This window comes from Nipponia nippon, unplaced genomic scaffold (genome assembly GCF_047370975.1).
Source record: "Nipponia nippon isolate SJK-2023a ecotype South Korea unplaced genomic scaffold, ASM4737097v1 scaffold_19, whole genome shotgun sequence".
NCBI lineage: Eukaryota > Metazoa > Chordata > Aves > Pelecaniformes > Threskiornithidae > Nipponia > Nipponia nippon.
In genome coordinates this window covers 948,992-965,411 of record NW_028262335.1, presented here as the reverse complement: position 1 = coordinate 965,411, position 16,420 = coordinate 948,992, and the positions used below count along the sequence as shown (strand labels likewise).

Below are 16,420 nucleotides of genomic sequence, written 5' to 3'. Positions count from 1 at the left end.
TTATAAGAAAGATGGAGACAGCTTTTTACCAAGGCTTGTAGGGACAGGACAAGGGGGAATGGTTTTAAACTAAAAGAGGGGAGATTTAGGCTAGATAGAAGGAAGACATTTTCTGCAGTGAGGGTGGTGAAACACTGGAAGGGGTTGCCCAGAGAGGCTGTGGATGCCCCATCCTTGGAAACATTCAAGGCCAGGGTTGGACGGGGCTCTGAGCAACCTGATCTGGTTGAAGATGTCTCTGTTTATTGCAGTGGGGTTGGACTGGATGGCCTTGAAAGGTCCCTTCCAACCCAAACTATTTTAGTGAGGTGGGGGTCGGTCTCTTCTCCCCAGGAACAAGCGATGGGATGAGAGGGAACGGCCTCAAGCTGCGCCAGGGCAGGTTTGGGTTGGGTATTGGGAAAAACTTCTTCCCCAAAGGGCTGTCAGGCCCTGGCCCAGGCTGCCCAGGGCAGGGGCTGAGTCCCCGTCCCTGGGGGGATTTAAAAGCCGGGGAGATGTGGTGCTTTGGGACATGGCTTAGTGGTGGCCTTGGCAGTGCTGGGTTAACGTTGGACTCGATGACCTTAAGGGTCTTTTCCAACCTGAACGATTCTATGACTCTGTGACTCTGATTCTTTTCTCCCCTGCTCCACTGCCAAGCCTGGACTTGCGTGGCTTCTGCCCAACTGTTAAATTTCTGTTACCAGCCACGTCACTTCACCAGCAAGCTGTTTCTTTCTTCCTTTCCCTCTTGCAGCAACGATGGCGCTTTTGTAGAGTCTGTCTTTGTCAGGGTTCACTTTTTGAAGTTCTTCCGTGTAAAACGGCCCCTCAGTTGCTTCGTGATCATTAAGCGGTACGCAAGTATCTGTCCTCTTCTCACAATTTCAGCTACTATGAACATTTCGTTTGTGAACATTTCTTCATAACCTTTCCCAAATCTGCCTTTCATTCTAGACACCCTGACATGGGCTCCTTTTTGAGCAGAGGCACGGAGTCTTTAAAAGCACCGCCATATACGCTTTTCTAAACTCTCGATGAGTTTGAAGCGTTCACATCTGCAGGCCTGGCTCTGCTAGGGCTTGTGGAAGCTCTGCTTACAGCTCTTCATGAACTCGATAGCAAGTAACCTAGCAAAAAGTGGTGTGTGCTGCACGATACCTCCACATCTCTGCTCTGAGCATCCCGTTAAAACGTTCAACGACAGAGGCTTTGCCTTCATTATAAAATCTCTGTGAAACTCAATCACACGTATGGATCGAGCTCATAGCTGTTAATCCCTCCAGTTTGTATTTCAACGCAGGGAAAAGCTGCTTGGTTGTCGGAAAGCAAGCACGCCTTTCAAGCCTTCGCCTCCCCCAAACATCCCCGGCCCCAGGGCGAGCCCCCAGGGACCCTCACCCCAGCCCAGGACCGGGACCGGGCCTCCCAGATGCCCCCGAGGGAACAGTCGTGCCTGGGCGCTGCGGCCGGCTGCGGGACAGCGATGGGAAAGCCCCTACGCCTTGGTTTGCCTTCTGGTGTGCCCAGTCCCCCCGAGCATGCCTTTCGGTGCGCCCTGGAGCCCTGGGTGTGCCTGCTGGGCCTCCCCGCACCCCTCGGGGCCTTTCGGGCTGCACAGCACTTCTCGATGTGATTTTCGGTTTGTTACGGCCCCCTGGATGTGCCTTTTGCCTCCTCCCACACCCCTCGGTGTGCGTGTCAGCATTGCCCAGGCTCCACATTGTGCGCTTCAGTGCCTCCCCAGACCCCTCGCTGTGCCTTTGGCCGCCCCAGCCCCCTGGGTGTCCCTTTCGGGGCACCCCAAACAGCTTGATGTTTCACTGTGTCCCATTCTCACAGGCTGTGTGTTTCAGGGCATCTCCAGACCCCTGGATGTGCCTTTCTGGTGACTCTGGTCCCATCCGTCACCTTTCCAGATACTCCTGATAATAAGCTCGTCCCTGAGGCATGGCTTTCTGGAAGCAGGAGGGCACGCCAGCCACGAGTACAGTGGAAAACCTGCCCAAGGTCATGGTTTTGATCCGGCTGCAAGGGAGTTAGAGGGAGCACTGAAAACATGACAAACGTACACGGAGAAAAGCATCAGCCAGGACCCCTGTCTTATCCACGTCTCGGAGCAGCTCTTCGAAGAACCTCATGACCACTCTCCTTCCTCGACACACCAGGATGCCGAAGTTCTTGAAGACAAAGTCAAAGTCCTTGCCTTCCGTCAAGGCCCACGCAATGACTTTCACGGTCGCCTTGATGCACGTCAAGACCTTCTGCTCAGGTGCCGCTTGCCAGAGCCCATGCAAATCTCAACCCGGCCATTGGAGATTTCATATCTACCCTCTGCACTGCAATATGTCTGCTCAAATCAAGGAGGAGGCATGCTTGAAAATCAGGCCCTGAACCCTGCTGAAGCACGGCCCTGCCAAGCTTCCCAGGAAAGCCCCAGTGGCAGGGAGCCATCCTGGAGGGAGCAGGCAGGGGTTTCCCCGGCGGAGCCGACACCAATGGATGGAGGGCAGCAGCCCGGCCCTGGAAATAAGGGCTTTGCTTCTGGGAAGCTTGGAGCTGTCCATAAGGGTGCATTGGGTTTGGGTGGCAAGGTTTTGGTAGCGGGGGGCTACCGGGGTGGCTTCTGTGAGAAGCTGCTAGAAGCTTGCCCTACCTCTGATAGAGCCAATGCCACCGGCTCCAAGATGGACCTGCCGCTGGCCAAGGCCGAGCCCATCAGCGACGGTGGCAGCACCTCTGGGATAACGTATTTAAGAACGGGGGTGGGGGGGGAAACTGCACAACAGCAACTGCAGCCGAAGAGAGAAGTGGGAACATGCGAGAGGAACAACCCTGCAGACACCCAGGTCAGTGCAGAAGGAGGGCAGGAGGTGCTCCAGGGGCCAGAGCAGAGATTCCCCTGCAGCCCATGGTGCAGACCACGGTGAGGCAGGCTGTGCCCTGCAGCCTATGGAGGTCTGTGGTGGAGCAGAGATCCACCTGCAGCCCGTGGAGGACCCCACGCCGGAGCAGGGGGATGCCCGAAGGAGGCTGTGACCCCATGGGAAGCCTGTGCCGGAGCCGGCTCCTGGCAGGAGCTGTGGCCCTGTGGAGAGGAGCCCAGGCTGGAGCAGGTTTGCTGGCAGGACTGGCGACCCTGCAGGGGACCCACGCTGGAGCAGTCTGCTCCTGAAGGACTGCACCCGCGGGAGGGACCCACGCTGGGGCAGCTGGTGGAGTTCTGTCTGCCCTGGGAGGGACCCCCGGGCAACCAAGACGGGGCAGCACCCCGAACGCCTCTGGCACGTCTCTGGCACCCTTCTGGCGCCACGGCTCAGCGACTGCCGCAGGACTGGCTCCAGGGACGGCTGGGTCCGGAGGCGAAATGCTCTCGGGTCACCGGCTCCCCGCAATGCCGGCCGTGGGGCGGGGCTGCCTGCGGCTGCTGCCTGCTGCTGCCTGCTGCCGCCCGCTGCTGCCTGCTGCCGCCCCCTGCCGCCCCCTGCCGCTGCCTGCTGCCCCTGCCTGCGCTTCCGCTGCCACTTCCGCTTCCGGGAGAGGCGACCGCAATGGCGGTGCTGGCTTCCAACCCCAACAACCCCGTCGTCTTCTTCGATGTCACCATCGGCGGGCAGGTGGGCGAGGGCGCTGCCGCCGCCCCGGCCCCGGCCCCGGCCCCGGCCCCGGCCCCGGCCCCGGCCCCGGCGGAGCTCGGGAGCTGCGCGGCTCGGGAGCTGCGCGGCGGAGGCTGGGGCCGGGCCGGGGCCTGCGGGGGAGCAGCGGGGGTCGTGGGGGTGCAGCGGGGCGGGGGCTGGCAGGGGAGCACCGGGAACGGGGCCCCCAGGGAGCGGGGAGGGGGCTTGCAGGGGTGCGGGGCTGCAGGGGTGCAGGGCCGGGGGCTGCAGGGGTGCTGTGGGAGGGGGCTTGCGGGGGTGCAGGGTGCGGGGCTGCAGGGGTTCTTTGGGGGGGTAGGAGTGCAAAGCGGGGGTGCACGGGGGGGTCGGGGGTTCACTGCGGGGGTGCAGCGGGAGGGAGTTGCAGGGGGGCGTCGGGGGGCTGCGGGGTTACAGGGGTGCAATGGGGAAGGTTTGCAGCAGTGCTGCGGGGGGGGGTGCAGGGGTGCCTCAGGAGGGGGCTCGCAGGGATGGGGGGTTGCAGCAGGAGGCTGAATCTGTGGGAGTTCCCCGGGTGCTGAGGTGGGGAGGCTGGCGCGCGGGAGCGGGGCCCCGAAGGCCGATCTGGCCACCGTCTCCCCAGGAGGTCGGCCGCATGAAGATCGAGCTGTTCGCCGACGTCGTACCCAAAACGGCAGAGAACTTCAGGTAAGGAGCAGCCGGCGTTCCCTGCGGCTCAGCCCGGACCTGGGCTGCGAGGCTTTACGGTGCAGGAGTGTCTCTGGTGGCAGAGCGACTGCCTGCCCCCCAGAACCGCTGCAGCTGCTTTGCTCCTCTCTCCGTTCCCAGAGAGATATGCAGCAGCCCGATCCCTCAGGGGAGCCCATCTGGCTGGAAGGTGAAGGACTCCAGTCCCGCTCTGCTCCCTCTGTGGAGCTTCTGATACGCTCAGTGCGTTTATAAAAGGCAGTGCCTTAATGTCATGGTAGAGTTCTCTGCTGCTGGCCGAACGATGTGCCACCTGGACATCCCACTTGCACGGGAGAAATGAATATACCCTGTTCTCTGTGAAACACAGTGCCTGGTCCATGTTCCGTCTCTTACAACCTCGGTGTTAAATATCTGACCTCCTCAACTGCACCAAGTGCAGACCTCTGTTTTGAAATGGAAGTGGGGAGGACTTACTGCTGGTTCCCGTTTCATGGGGGATATCCCCGGTGCAGTAAGGAAGGTCCTGCCCAACGGTCAGCGCGTGTTTGCTGAATGCAGCCCTCTGTGTCCTCGGAGTTCCAATGGGGCTCACGCTCGGCTCTTTTTTGTTTTCCAGGCAGTTTTGTACGGGTGAATTCAGGTAAGTGGGTGATAGGGTGGTTTTAAGTAGCCTCCTCAGAGAAACAGGGCTGGGTGAGTGGGAAGAAGGCTCGCTTGGAAGTTTTTCTTACTATACCAGTGCAAAATGAAAGAGTTACAGAGATCTGCTCTGGTGAAATTGTGACGGGCTCGGTCAGTCGCGGAGATGGCAGACTTTCCCTTTTAGGCATGGCTTTGTTCGTGCTCAGGTTGCTTTAAAAAGCCCTGTCTGCAAATCCCACCCGCTCCTGCTGCCCCTTGCAGTGGCATCCCGTCCGGATGATGGGATCGATGTTGGAGGGAACCGTGTTGTTTCACGGGCAGAGCCCACTGGAGGTTTCCCTTGGCCTCGTGACAGCACCAGCTCAGGGCCGGGCCCCAGCAGCTGGGCTGCCTCGTTGTCTGCCAAGGCAGCTCCTAACGTACAGGGCAGCCCTGGGGGACTCTCAGTTCCTGGCAGGGTTTTGTGTTGGGATATTGCAGTTGCAGTGATTTTCCTTTTTATTTCCTTGCAGGAAAGATGGTGTCCCTATAGGTTATAAAGGAAGCACTTTCCACAGGTAATTCATCTGCTTTTGTTTCGGCACTTAACTAGCAGTCTGAGCTAGATGTGGTTTTGAGGCCTGCCTCAAGGCGTTACGGTCTGGGAGGCATTTGTAGGTCACGGCTGATACCGTCCTTGGGTGGGTTCGGGGGGGCTGTCAGCTGTGTACGCTGCGGTCGCTGGGAGGGATCCCCCCGCTCCTGCTGTGCCAGGTCGGAGATCGTTTTCTGGCATCTGTCGCCTAATCGCTCTCCCTGGTCGAACAGCAATGGGTCCCAAATTACGCGATAGCAACCCATAGTTCGTATTTGTTGTAGATTTTAGACTGTAGCATTCATAGACCCCGAGAACTTCTGTTGTGCTGCGAAGCAGAACTCCTTTTTACCACATATTAAGCTTCTCGAGGCATTTGTCTCCTGAGAACTAAGTATTCTTTTACTTCTTCAGGGTAATAAAGGATTTCATGATCCAAGGAGGTGACTTTGTAAACGTATGTACTTCTATATTCCTTTGGTGCTTTTCCTACACGGTGTAATATGCAACTGTTTCCAAGGGTCCGTGCCGATTTGTGGGATCTGTTGGCTCTCTTTTGAGGTACTGTTGTGGTTTAACCCCAGCCAGCAACTATGAACCACCCAGCCGCTCACTCACTCCCCCCCAGTGGGGTGGGGGAGAGAATTGGAAGGGTGAAAGTCAGACAACTCCTGGGTTGAGATAAGAACAGTTTAATAATTGAAGTAAAATAAAATAGAATTATAGTAGTAGTAGTAGTAATAATAATAATAATAATAATAATACAATAATAATGTACAAAGCAAGTGATACACGACACAATTGCTCACCACCCCCTGACTGATGCCCAGCCTGTTCCCGAGCAGCAATCCCTTCCCCCCCGGCCAACTCGCCCCAGTTATGTACTGAGCATGACGTCATACGGTGTGGAATAGCCCTGGGGCCAGCCTGGGTCAGCCCCCCTGGCCGTGCCCCCTCCCAGCTTCTTGTGCGCCACGCAGAGCATGGGAAGCTGAAAAGTCCTTGACTGGTGTAAGCACTACTTAGCAACAACTAAAATATCAGTGTGTTATCAACATTATTCTCATACTAAATCCAAAACACAGCACTATACCAGCTACTAAGAAGAAAATTAACTCTATCCGAGCTGAAACCAGGACAGGTACCCAGTAGGAACTGGAAGTTTCCTCTTAGCATTGCTGCCATCTTACTGCAACAGACTGTAGTGTACTTGAAAACAGATCTGGAGTCTTGAGTGAAAATACCTTCTCCTTCCCAAAATACTTCCTCTCGGAACAAAGCGTGGCAGTACAGCTAGAGGCTTTTCAGACTTGCAGAGATTTTTTTTTTTTACCCTGTTGTCCTTCTCCCTTCTCCTGTCCCCCCCAAAGAAGACACCCTGCGAATTTCTGCTAGCTTTGTGGAGAGAGACCCAAAGTACGGAACCAAGCATCGAGCACAAGAGAGAGTTTAAATCAAAACTAACTTTTTTGTTATTAAATTGTCTCAAAATAGAAGCCTTTGTGCCCGCAGTGGTGGTCATGCTCTGACGTGGGGGTAAGCAGAGTGTATGGGGAAGGCCGGAGGACCGCTGGGTCTCTTCACCGTCCTAGGACCCAGGAAAATTATTTTATTTCTGGAAGTGTTTCAAACTGTGAGGGGGTTGATAAAGCTTTTTCAATACAAAATTCATAAAGCTTGGTTGTATGCAGGTCACTGAGAGAACTGACCGCACAGCGGGTGGCTCAGCCACACCAGGTTTTTAGGCAGTCGCTAATTGTGATGCTGCTCAGATGTCCCAGTGGGCTTTAGTGCTTCCACTGGAGCTCAACAAGCATTACAGCTTGCACCAATATTTGTAATTTATAAATTACACTTCTGGCAGAGCCACTTGGGGAGCAAGAACGGTGGCATTGACCACTAGGACAGGGTATGTGTTCCTGTCTCAGAGCTGACAGTTTCAGAAAACCAGAGAGAATAGGAGGAAAAGGAGCAAGGGCTAGGCAAGCAGAGCGAAAGGTGTGGAGCTGTGCACGGTGTATTACTGGGATCTTATTTTCCTGTTAAGTTTGGCCTAATAAAGAAAGTATACGTTAAGTAGAAAGGCAATGAAGGGAGACAGGTTGCAGTAAGGCAGAAGAAATGGGGCTGAAGCGACACAGAAGGGGAAAACCAACACAGAAAGGGAAATTACTGTCGGAATAGGAAATTTAACTGACCCCTGCCAGGGGTACCTGTTTGCGCTGCTTCTGCAGCTTTCCCTGAAGGGTCCCCCACTGCAGCATCTTGAGGGCTGTTCTGCTGAAGGGTCCTTGCCCGGTCCTTTTGGCATCGTCCAGGAGTGTCTCTGCAACGCCGGACCAAAGGGCAGAGTGGCCTTTCAGCAGTCGCACAAGCGGCGTGTCTTACGTGAACCGTGCGTCAGGCTTCTGCAAAGTTTTAAACCCGTGAGCAGTCAAAGCTTGCAGTCCGCAGCTGTTATGTACCATGCTGCTTTAATTTATAAGGGTCTTGAGATCTGAGTGCTAGGGCTTGTAGCAAGTACAAGATGTCTCGACTTGCTAGAAAGTACAGCAAAAATTAGAAACTGTCCCTGATGAACAGAGACATCGCTTCCCTATTTCCAGTAAAATCACAGAAAATAAGGTGAAATAAGTAAGCGTACCATCTGCTGACTTTTTCCACACAACCACTTCTGCTTTCCTTGTCACACCAGCCCATACTTCTACGTCCCCTCCCTTTTCCCTGCCAGTCCAGGTGGGTCCATACCAAGCGATCTATAGCCTTCGTCTCACTCTGGGAGGCTTGTACTTAATGCTTACTGTCTCGGGGGGGTTCTGCCAACGTATGGATGGCAAACGATGTACCGGATAGTTAGAAACCAGTCTCTGTTCCTCTTCAGAAATGAAACCTTGAATGTGTTCACTGCTGGTGTATGTAAATGGCAGTACAACATCCATTTTGGGCTGAGTTTAACCCTGTCCTTTTGCTTGGGGATTTTAAATTTAAATTTTAAATTGAATTGAGTGCTGTGGCTGACTGGACACCTCTCTCATGCAGGGAGATGGCACTGGAGTAGCCAGTATATATAGGGGTCCTTTTGCAGATGAAAACTTCAAGCTGAAACACTCTGCTCCTGGGCTGCTCTCTATGGTGAGTCTAAAAAAACTTTTGCTACTTCCTCTGTGCCCTTTTCCCAAGCGTATAAACTATTCGCCAGACAACAGAAATCTCACCATTGGATACGAGGTCTGAAAGACCTGCTTCGTAACTACTAGTCAGAAGGCTACTCATGGGTTAATGTGTTGAGTAACACAACAGTCCCGATCCTGCAGCATCCTTTCTTTTTTACCTGTCCCAGTGCTGGGGCAGGCTTTCATCAGCTTTCAGAACAGCTTGATTCTTAGGGTTTTCCTACAGTGGCAAGTGGTGGCGTTTTTTCTTCCCTGATACTGTTATCAAACACTGACCTCAGCAAGGATGAAACAAAGAGATTTGGGAGTTTCAAAGCCATAGCAGCGTTACCATGGTATCTTTTATAACATACGCTTCCTGTTCAACACTGTGGGAAAAACTGCAACCATTGCATGTTGTCTGGTAGGAACAATACACTGACTTTTGCAATAGAAAGCAAGTGGAGCCAGTGCTTCGGTGTGTTCCTATCCAGAACTGCTTCTTCCCCAGCTCTTTCAGCTGCCCTGCCCTTAAAACCACTTGCTTTGGGCATTTACCGTTTGGATTAGTTGTTCATCCAGTTCAAAACGTGGCCCAAAAAGAGGTGTCATGACACAGCTAAGCAACCAGCGTACTGTAGTGTGGGAGAAGGGATCCCACGCTGGTATTACCAGCTTCGTGTTAAAGCGGCATGGCTCTGGAGTCATTCTGCTGGGCCAAACCATGGTCCATCCCAGCTGGATCCTTCGAAGGTGGCTAGCAGTAAGTAAAAGATCCAATGTGACTGTGTCCTGTGCAGTCCTGCAGCTGCAAAATTTGCCCAGTTCACTTGTCAGCACAGAAACATGCTTCGGTACCTCCTGGTTGTCAAAAGAGCTTTGAAAAATTGAAATGGACTTCAGTGTTGCAGGGAAGTTTTCTTAGCAGAGCGCAAATGCTCGTGTGCGAATTAAATTTCACATCTGCGTGACACCCTTCCTGTGAACCCTGTGCCAATATGATTGTTACCTTTCTCATCCTGATCATCAGAACAGACACCTGTTTGTTTTTTTTTTATTCTGAGGAAACTTTCCAAGTAGCAGAAATCAGCTTCTTTTTTTCTGCCCTGGTTCCTGGCTTTCAGTTTTCCCCAGGACAATACGGCAGCAGTAAGTACTCATTGTCAAAAAATTTAGCCTTTTTTCAGGAGCATGCTCTAGAGCCCGGATTTCAGCACAGTCTTGTGCTGAACATGCCTTCGCAGAAGTATAATAAAAAGTTGGTGGCGGGGCTCTTGCGCGCGCTGGCACCACCAGACTTGCTGGCGTGCCATGTCCCAGCACAGGCCGCTCTCCTGCAGATGAGTATCTTGCTTCCTTTGGTTTTTGTAGCAATAAGCTAAAAATAAGCTAGGCTAGGTCTAGAGCAACAGCTCTTTCCTATGTGAGATGCCTCTGCCTTCAGTTTTGGCAACTCCTAATTGGTATACTTTTCATATTTTGCCATTCTCAACCCCCAGGCAAACAGTGGTCCGAGTACCAACGGCTGCCAGTTTTTCATTACGTGCTCCAAATGTGACTGGTTGGATGGAAAACACGTTGTGTTTGGTGAGTACCTGCAGCGGAGGCCTGGCGTACCAGCTCACGGACGCTCCTGTGGCGCAGCTGCTAAAATCAACAGCCGTGGACCGCTTCTTCTTCCCCCCCTTGCTTGTGCTAGCGGAGGTGTCTGTGAAGCCAGATACTGAGATGGATCAGTGTTGAAATGAAACATTTTTTTTCCCAGGTTAGCTTTAATCCAGATCGGTTCCTTGATCGGTGTACCACGTTACTACATAAATCCTCGTGCCGGTGCAGAAGGGACAGGCAGATGAGCGAAGGGATACCTTTCTTCTCCGCTGTCAGGGAGGACTGAGCTTTCAGCTTTAGATAGTGATTCTGTGAAACCACATCCGCTGACTTTTCAGCTACTGCCACTTGAGCTGTAGGATTTCAAGGCCAGCCTTTAAACTGGTGTCCTACTTAGTACTTCCTCCAGTTCTTAAGTAACACTGATATCGTTCATTGCCGTTTTTGCATCGTTACAAAGGTTGTGTTGATAGAGAGGTAGTTCGTGCTGTGTTTTAGCACAGCTGGTGGCAGTAGGTCTCAAACCCTAGATTTCTACACATGGGAAAATGCACTTAATCTGTTCTGAATGTGGAAGATGTTTTAAGAGGGAGTGTTTCCTTCATCAGTTTAGAGATCAGTGACGAACCCTGAAGTGCCCAATAGCTATACACTGCACAGGACTTTTCAGGAGGAACAAAAACACGCGTACCTGTGACGAGGGGCGGGGAGCAAAGGTGAAAACTGGCCATATTGAAATGGATACCTTTTCTCATTCTAGGTAAAATTGTCGACGGGCTGTTGGTCATGAGAAAAATCGAAGTAAGTTGAATTCACCTATTTTTCTGTGAATGTCCACATTGAAAAGTCACGTAGAAGATTAACAAGGGTTGTTCTGTTCTCTCCCGCTATCTGTTTACAGGATACCGGGGAATACCAGTGCTGATAACTGGTATTATCGGTTGTCATCATTATAAAATAGCAGGAAATCTGTTGAGGCAAAGGCTCATGTAGATTGACTTTAGAAACGCTATGGTCCCGTGGTTGCTGGTTAGTCTTTGAGCGGGGATTGTGTTCTTGTGGCTTTATTTGCAACGCTTTGCATTTGTTCGGGAAGCTGAATTGAAAAGCTGTTCCATCAGCAACTCAGACAAGAGCGTAAAGCAGATCACTTCTGTGCCATTGCCTGGGATTATTCAGTGGATGCTAAATCATCAGTTCTGCTGATCCGTGATCAGCATGTTTAATAAGAAAAATTAAACTAATCTTCTGATGGGCTTCCAGAAGCTGAAGATAAATACGCTCGGGGTGGTGGTTGCTGCCAACGTTGTGACTGGGTGTCACGGCAGGATGATGAGTAGATTTAACAAATAGCAGTGAGTTCTTCAAGACAGCAGACGCTAACTTCATGGCACACGCATGGGATCGTGTGCACAAGGGCCTCTGCCGTCAGTGAATCCAAGAAGTGGGGTGCAAACAGAGCTGACAACCGTTAGGCATTGAGAAAAGGTCGCACGCAAGGAACTGTACAGCATAATACAATCCATGTGTTGCCAGCCCTCTTCCCCAAAAGCACCGATGGAAGGGTTGTGGTGTGCCTGCGTTGTGCCATCACTAAATGAAAGGAAACAAGCAAGAGACTCATGAAAGAGCAGCCGAGTCCAGCAGAACGAGAGGTTCAGAACGAGGGTTGCTTTGTGACTGTTTCTTATTTGGATTCCCCTTCTGTACAAACACAAGTTTGCTTTGCATGTCGCAGCTGTAATTAGTAACTTGAAAGATTTAAGCCAGAGCAGCCTCAAGGGACAGGATGCCTGCTGTATCTCATGAGGAGCTCTCCCGTCTTTGCTCTGTTCCTTCCCTCCCATTCAAAGGATCAGGGTCTGGTCTGTATCCCAAACCTCTGCGCACAGAGAGAGTTCACCGCCTTAGGGCCAGGTTCGTTGCCAAAACGCATGACGGTGCCTCTGTGTTACGCAGAGCTGTGTCTAGATTTCCCTGTTCCTGATGGTGCACAGACAGCTCTTAGCCAGTCTTCAAGTCCCTGTCGCTCACTGGATTTGCTGTGCTTCTGTGAGGTTTAACGTTACGTATTTGTTTGTCCCCAGAACGTGCCTACGGGTCCAAATAACAAACCCAAGCTGCCAGTTGTGATCTCTCAGTGTGGAGAGATGTGAAGCAACGAAACACAAGTGTGGTAAGTCTCAGTCTTCACGGGCACCCAGTGCAATTGAACTGTGGGCTGCTCTGCTCCTTACTTTTCTCTTGACTTATTTTCACATTCGAGTCTGCAGAGAGCTGACTCAGCTCAGTGAAACACCAGAAAATGCCTCTCTAACAGCGTTAGGTTTTTGCCAGCTCAACTCCCTGAACTGGCTTCCCTCCGAGCTACGCAGACACCAAAGGCAGCGCTAGAGGGATAAGATTTTGCGGCTGCGGTCAAGGGGAAGATGGGGTTGTGGGAGCTGTGCCTCGGATGGGGTTGGGCTGCCTTGAAGCCTCGGCTTTAGAAACCGGTGGATGAAAGGGAACTGCAGCAGGAATCCAGCTGGTATTACCCAGACGGTCTGGGGGGGTGGGAGGCTTCACTTTGACCTGCAGGTTGATGACCGCTCCGATTGCTACAGAAAGCGGAGCATCCATGTGTGGGGCAGGCAGGGATCAAGGAAAGAAGAGGAGAAAGAGAGGACTTGAGCCTCCTTGCTCAGTGCAGCCATAGGACTGCCACCACTGAAGGGCCGAGGAATTATCATGTTGCATAGTCTTACCTTAACTCGGAAAAAATACCACTGTCCTCATCTGAAGGGAGCTGTTTCCAACATCTACTATTATTCAGGCTTCGTGGTTGAACCAGTAGGCTCAAGACAGAGCTCAGGCTAACGTACAGTGTTCTGTTTCCTTTTGTCCGCCCACTTCACCGTAAAAAACACAAGCATTTAAACAAATCTGTCTAGATTTCAATGTGTCAGGCTGCAGCTTGTCAAAAATCTGCTGTATTAGCCTTTTGGTTGCTGATTTTTCAAATTTCAGCAGGCAGGCAGGCACTGACAAAAGCAAATCCCCACAATTTTTGACCTTCCATTAAGTGATTTCCAAAGACATCTGGAATTGCCCACGAAGACGCGGCCCTGCTTCAATAATAAAGTCTTTCAGATCTGCAGCGCTTCAGACTCTTGGGAGCTCCTCCTGTTTGATGAAGCGACACCAGGGAATGTAATCATTCTTTCGTTTCCCTGGTACTTCTGGTGGCGTTTATAGGCTTTTGAAGATAGGGACAACCTTGCTAACAGGCCTTCTTGCAGATGGACAGAGCTGTGCTGATGGGTCCGGGCCTCTTTAGGGTTGTCCTCAGGCCCGGACGTGTTGATCATTTCAATTTGGAGTGCGTGATCTCTGGCCAACATCCAACTTGAGCCTGGAAGCTTTTCATTTCTAGGTACGAGGCTGGTGCCACCTTGCTTACGTCCCAGCCAGGTCTTAGCAACTGCCTTTCTGCACCCTGCTCCCTCTCAGCTGCCTGTAGACAGGAACGGCATTCGTCTCGCCCAGCTTCAGACAGCTAAATCCGCTACTTGTCGAGATGCTTTAAAATCAGCCCGGAGAAACAGGCGCTGTTGGTTTTAAGTTCAGAGGTAGATGCAGATGCCTGGCATGGAGACCCAGGAGGACTTCTGGCTTCTCTAGCTCGGGTTTGACGTGAGCTAGTGCATGCAGCAACCAGCACTCGCTTGAATATCCCCGTAGCGGCATCCAGTGTTGCTGCGCAGTCCTGCTGTTGTAGGATGAGTTGGGAATGGCTGTCGGACGTTTCAGACCTGTTTCTTCTTCGTTTCAGTGCTCCTTCACCGGTGGTTAGGCCTGTGCTGGTCCCGTGCAGTTCCAACTCCAGCCAGTTCCCCCCACTGCACCAGTCCTTCGCAGGCCAGATCTGCGCTCTTGACGTTCTTCTGAAATTATTTAATAATTGGCATCTTTTTTTTTTTTTTTTTACATTTTGAAATGTAAATAAAGAATTTTGTTAAATACGTGTGCAGCGCACATCAGTTAACGTGCTTGGGAACAGATTCTTCAGGTGAGAAGGGCTATAGCATCTCCAGCGACGCGGGTTATCCCTAGCTGGTTCGGTAGGGGACATTGACTGTGCGTGGTGTTGAGGGGCATTGCTGCTGGGCATTTGCAAAATGGGAAAGAAGGGGTGAAAGGAGCGTGGCAGTGCTGTGCCCCACCAGCTCCTTTACTCAGCAGGTAAATAAGGCTGCCCGGCAGCGAGGTTTTTGGCATCTTAGGAATCTCCGGAACCTTTCTACGTGCAGCCTTATTGAAGGACAAGAAATTGGTATGGCACAGCCTGCCATCACCATGAGTTTGCTGGGCTCTGAGGTGAGTTGTGTTGGAAATGAGCGTCGTTTGTAAAAGCTCCCCTGGCACGTCGCGGCGCTAGGCCCTCAGGCTGTTACATGCCATGGGTGTTAGGGGAATTCACCTGCGTGCCACAAGGGTGTTAGAGCAAGGCTTTGGGCTGGAAAGCAGAGAACGATTATGCTGTAGGAGTCGAAATCGGGGCTCCTTGTCCTGCATGGTTACAAAGAGCACAGCTGAGGCTGCAGGTTGGTGGAGAAACTGACTTTCTTCTCCCAGAATTGGGTTGCAAGCTCACCTACCCGCCGAGGGACAAGAAAGCAGCCCTCCTGGGGGCTGGGCTACAGCGCGAGTTTTCTCATCCAGCCGATTCAACTTGAGGAGTTGGGCCAAAGTCTGTTCTGTGCAGGCGCCTCGTCCCATCCGGATACATCCCATCGCTCCTTGGGCAGCAGGAGAGTGGTGCGGGGCTGTCCTGGGAGGTGCAGTCTTTGCGTCATCCAGCACTGGAGAGCAAGCGCCGACGTACCGGAGGGCAGACCCGCAGGCGTGCTTTGGCGTGCCCTTCTATCTCGTGGCTGTTTGAAGTCCTTGAAGCAGACTCTGGCTGTCAGAATTTCCAGATCTCCGTTCCTGGGACTGCACAGTTGCTGAGGACACTCGTGCTCACTTCTCTGCAGCCCGAAGCATCTCATCTTCTTGTACCTGCAGAACATCAGCTGATGAAAGAAAGACGAAGCGCACCATCCCTTTCCTCTCCAGGCCCAAAAAGACTTTGCAGAGGGTTCTTTCCTGTAAGATGAGGGTTGAAAATTCCCAACAGGGAGGAGGAAACCAGACTCAGGTGACAGCTGTGAGATAGAAGTGACCAAAAAAGAGAAACTCAGCTGCCGGTCCTGCTCAGGAAACGTGTCCAGATGGCCCTTGCCTCTGGGCTTTAGGCAGGAGCTTGGTTCCAGGTGGCTCGAGGGAGCTCTGCCTGCCAGCTGCGGTGCTGAGGCTTGCAGTCCTGCCTGCAGGTACCCAAACTCACTGTACTTTTTCACCAGGGAAAGCAGCTTATTTCTGGGTCCGCTCAGCAGCACTTTCTCAGTCTCACTTCCCGCATAGCAGGGGTCACAGAGCTTCCCCAAATTAATTAACAGCGGCAAATCCATTACAACCTCTTTGAAAGTTGTTCCAATGGCTAATTATATCCCGTTATGTTTCTCTTTGATGCTGGATGTGCAGAGTTCCAGCTTTCCAGCTTATGTATCTTGCTGTTCCTTATCTGCTGGCTGAAAGGTTTCTCAAAGACCACGTTTTTGGGCTTAATTCCCCGATGATGAAGCCCCCCTTCAGTTATGTTGTATGTAGCAAGTCCTGGAATCTCGTGCTGTAGAGCAGATGATGGATCTTCTCTCTCTGAGCTCCAGCGTCTTCCTCCAGCTGTGGATGCTGCAACTGAAGACAGCGTTTCTGATTGCCTCTTTATTCACCTGAGGATCAGATGAGCCTCTGGGCCCTACAGCGTTGCCCCCCAGAAGATATTGTTAGCTTACAGAAGAAAATGTGGGCCACTCAGCAGCTAACAATATCTTCACACTACGTCTTCCTCACAGCCTTCATCACTGAGATTTGAAGTTTTCTCCCTCTAGGGTCTCGCATGCTGGATTCCCTATTTGCCATTATATTTTATTTTTCAATTGATTTACTGAGCAACATCCAATTTTGATACCATTCTAATTTCTTCATTAAGGTCAGAATTCTGATGCAGATCCCTTGCAGGATTATATTATTGTTTTAAAGCTCTTTCCTTCTTTGGCTGAGTTGGAGAT

At 52.0% G+C, this 16,420-nt stretch overlaps 1 protein-coding gene across 2 annotated transcripts; it reads left to right on the top strand.

Moving 5' to 3' along the window:
* Window positions 1-3,444: 3,444 nt before the first annotated feature.
* Window positions 3,445-14,269, top strand: PPIH (peptidylprolyl isomerase H). 2 transcript variants are annotated; one of them, XM_087755789.1, is made up of 10 exons: window positions 3,447-3,599; window positions 4,222-4,286; window positions 4,906-4,929; window positions 5,444-5,488; window positions 5,920-5,962; window positions 8,545-8,637; window positions 10,157-10,244; window positions 11,026-11,066; window positions 12,353-12,441; window positions 14,080-14,269. In XM_087755789.1, exons 1-9 carry the CDS (start codon window positions 3,534-3,536, stop codon window positions 12,419-12,421), a joined length of 534 nt encoding a protein of 177 aa, XP_087611915.1. In that variant the 5' UTR covers window positions 3,447-3,533; the 3' UTR covers window positions 12,422-12,441; window positions 14,080-14,269. The 2 variants fall into 2 exon arrangements, with proteins under 2 accessions (XP_087611916.1, XP_087611915.1); XM_087755790.1 differs by lacking the exon at window positions 4,906-4,929 and having other exon boundaries at window positions 3,445-3,599.
* The last annotated feature ends 2,151 nt before the right edge of the window (window positions 14,270-16,420 follow it).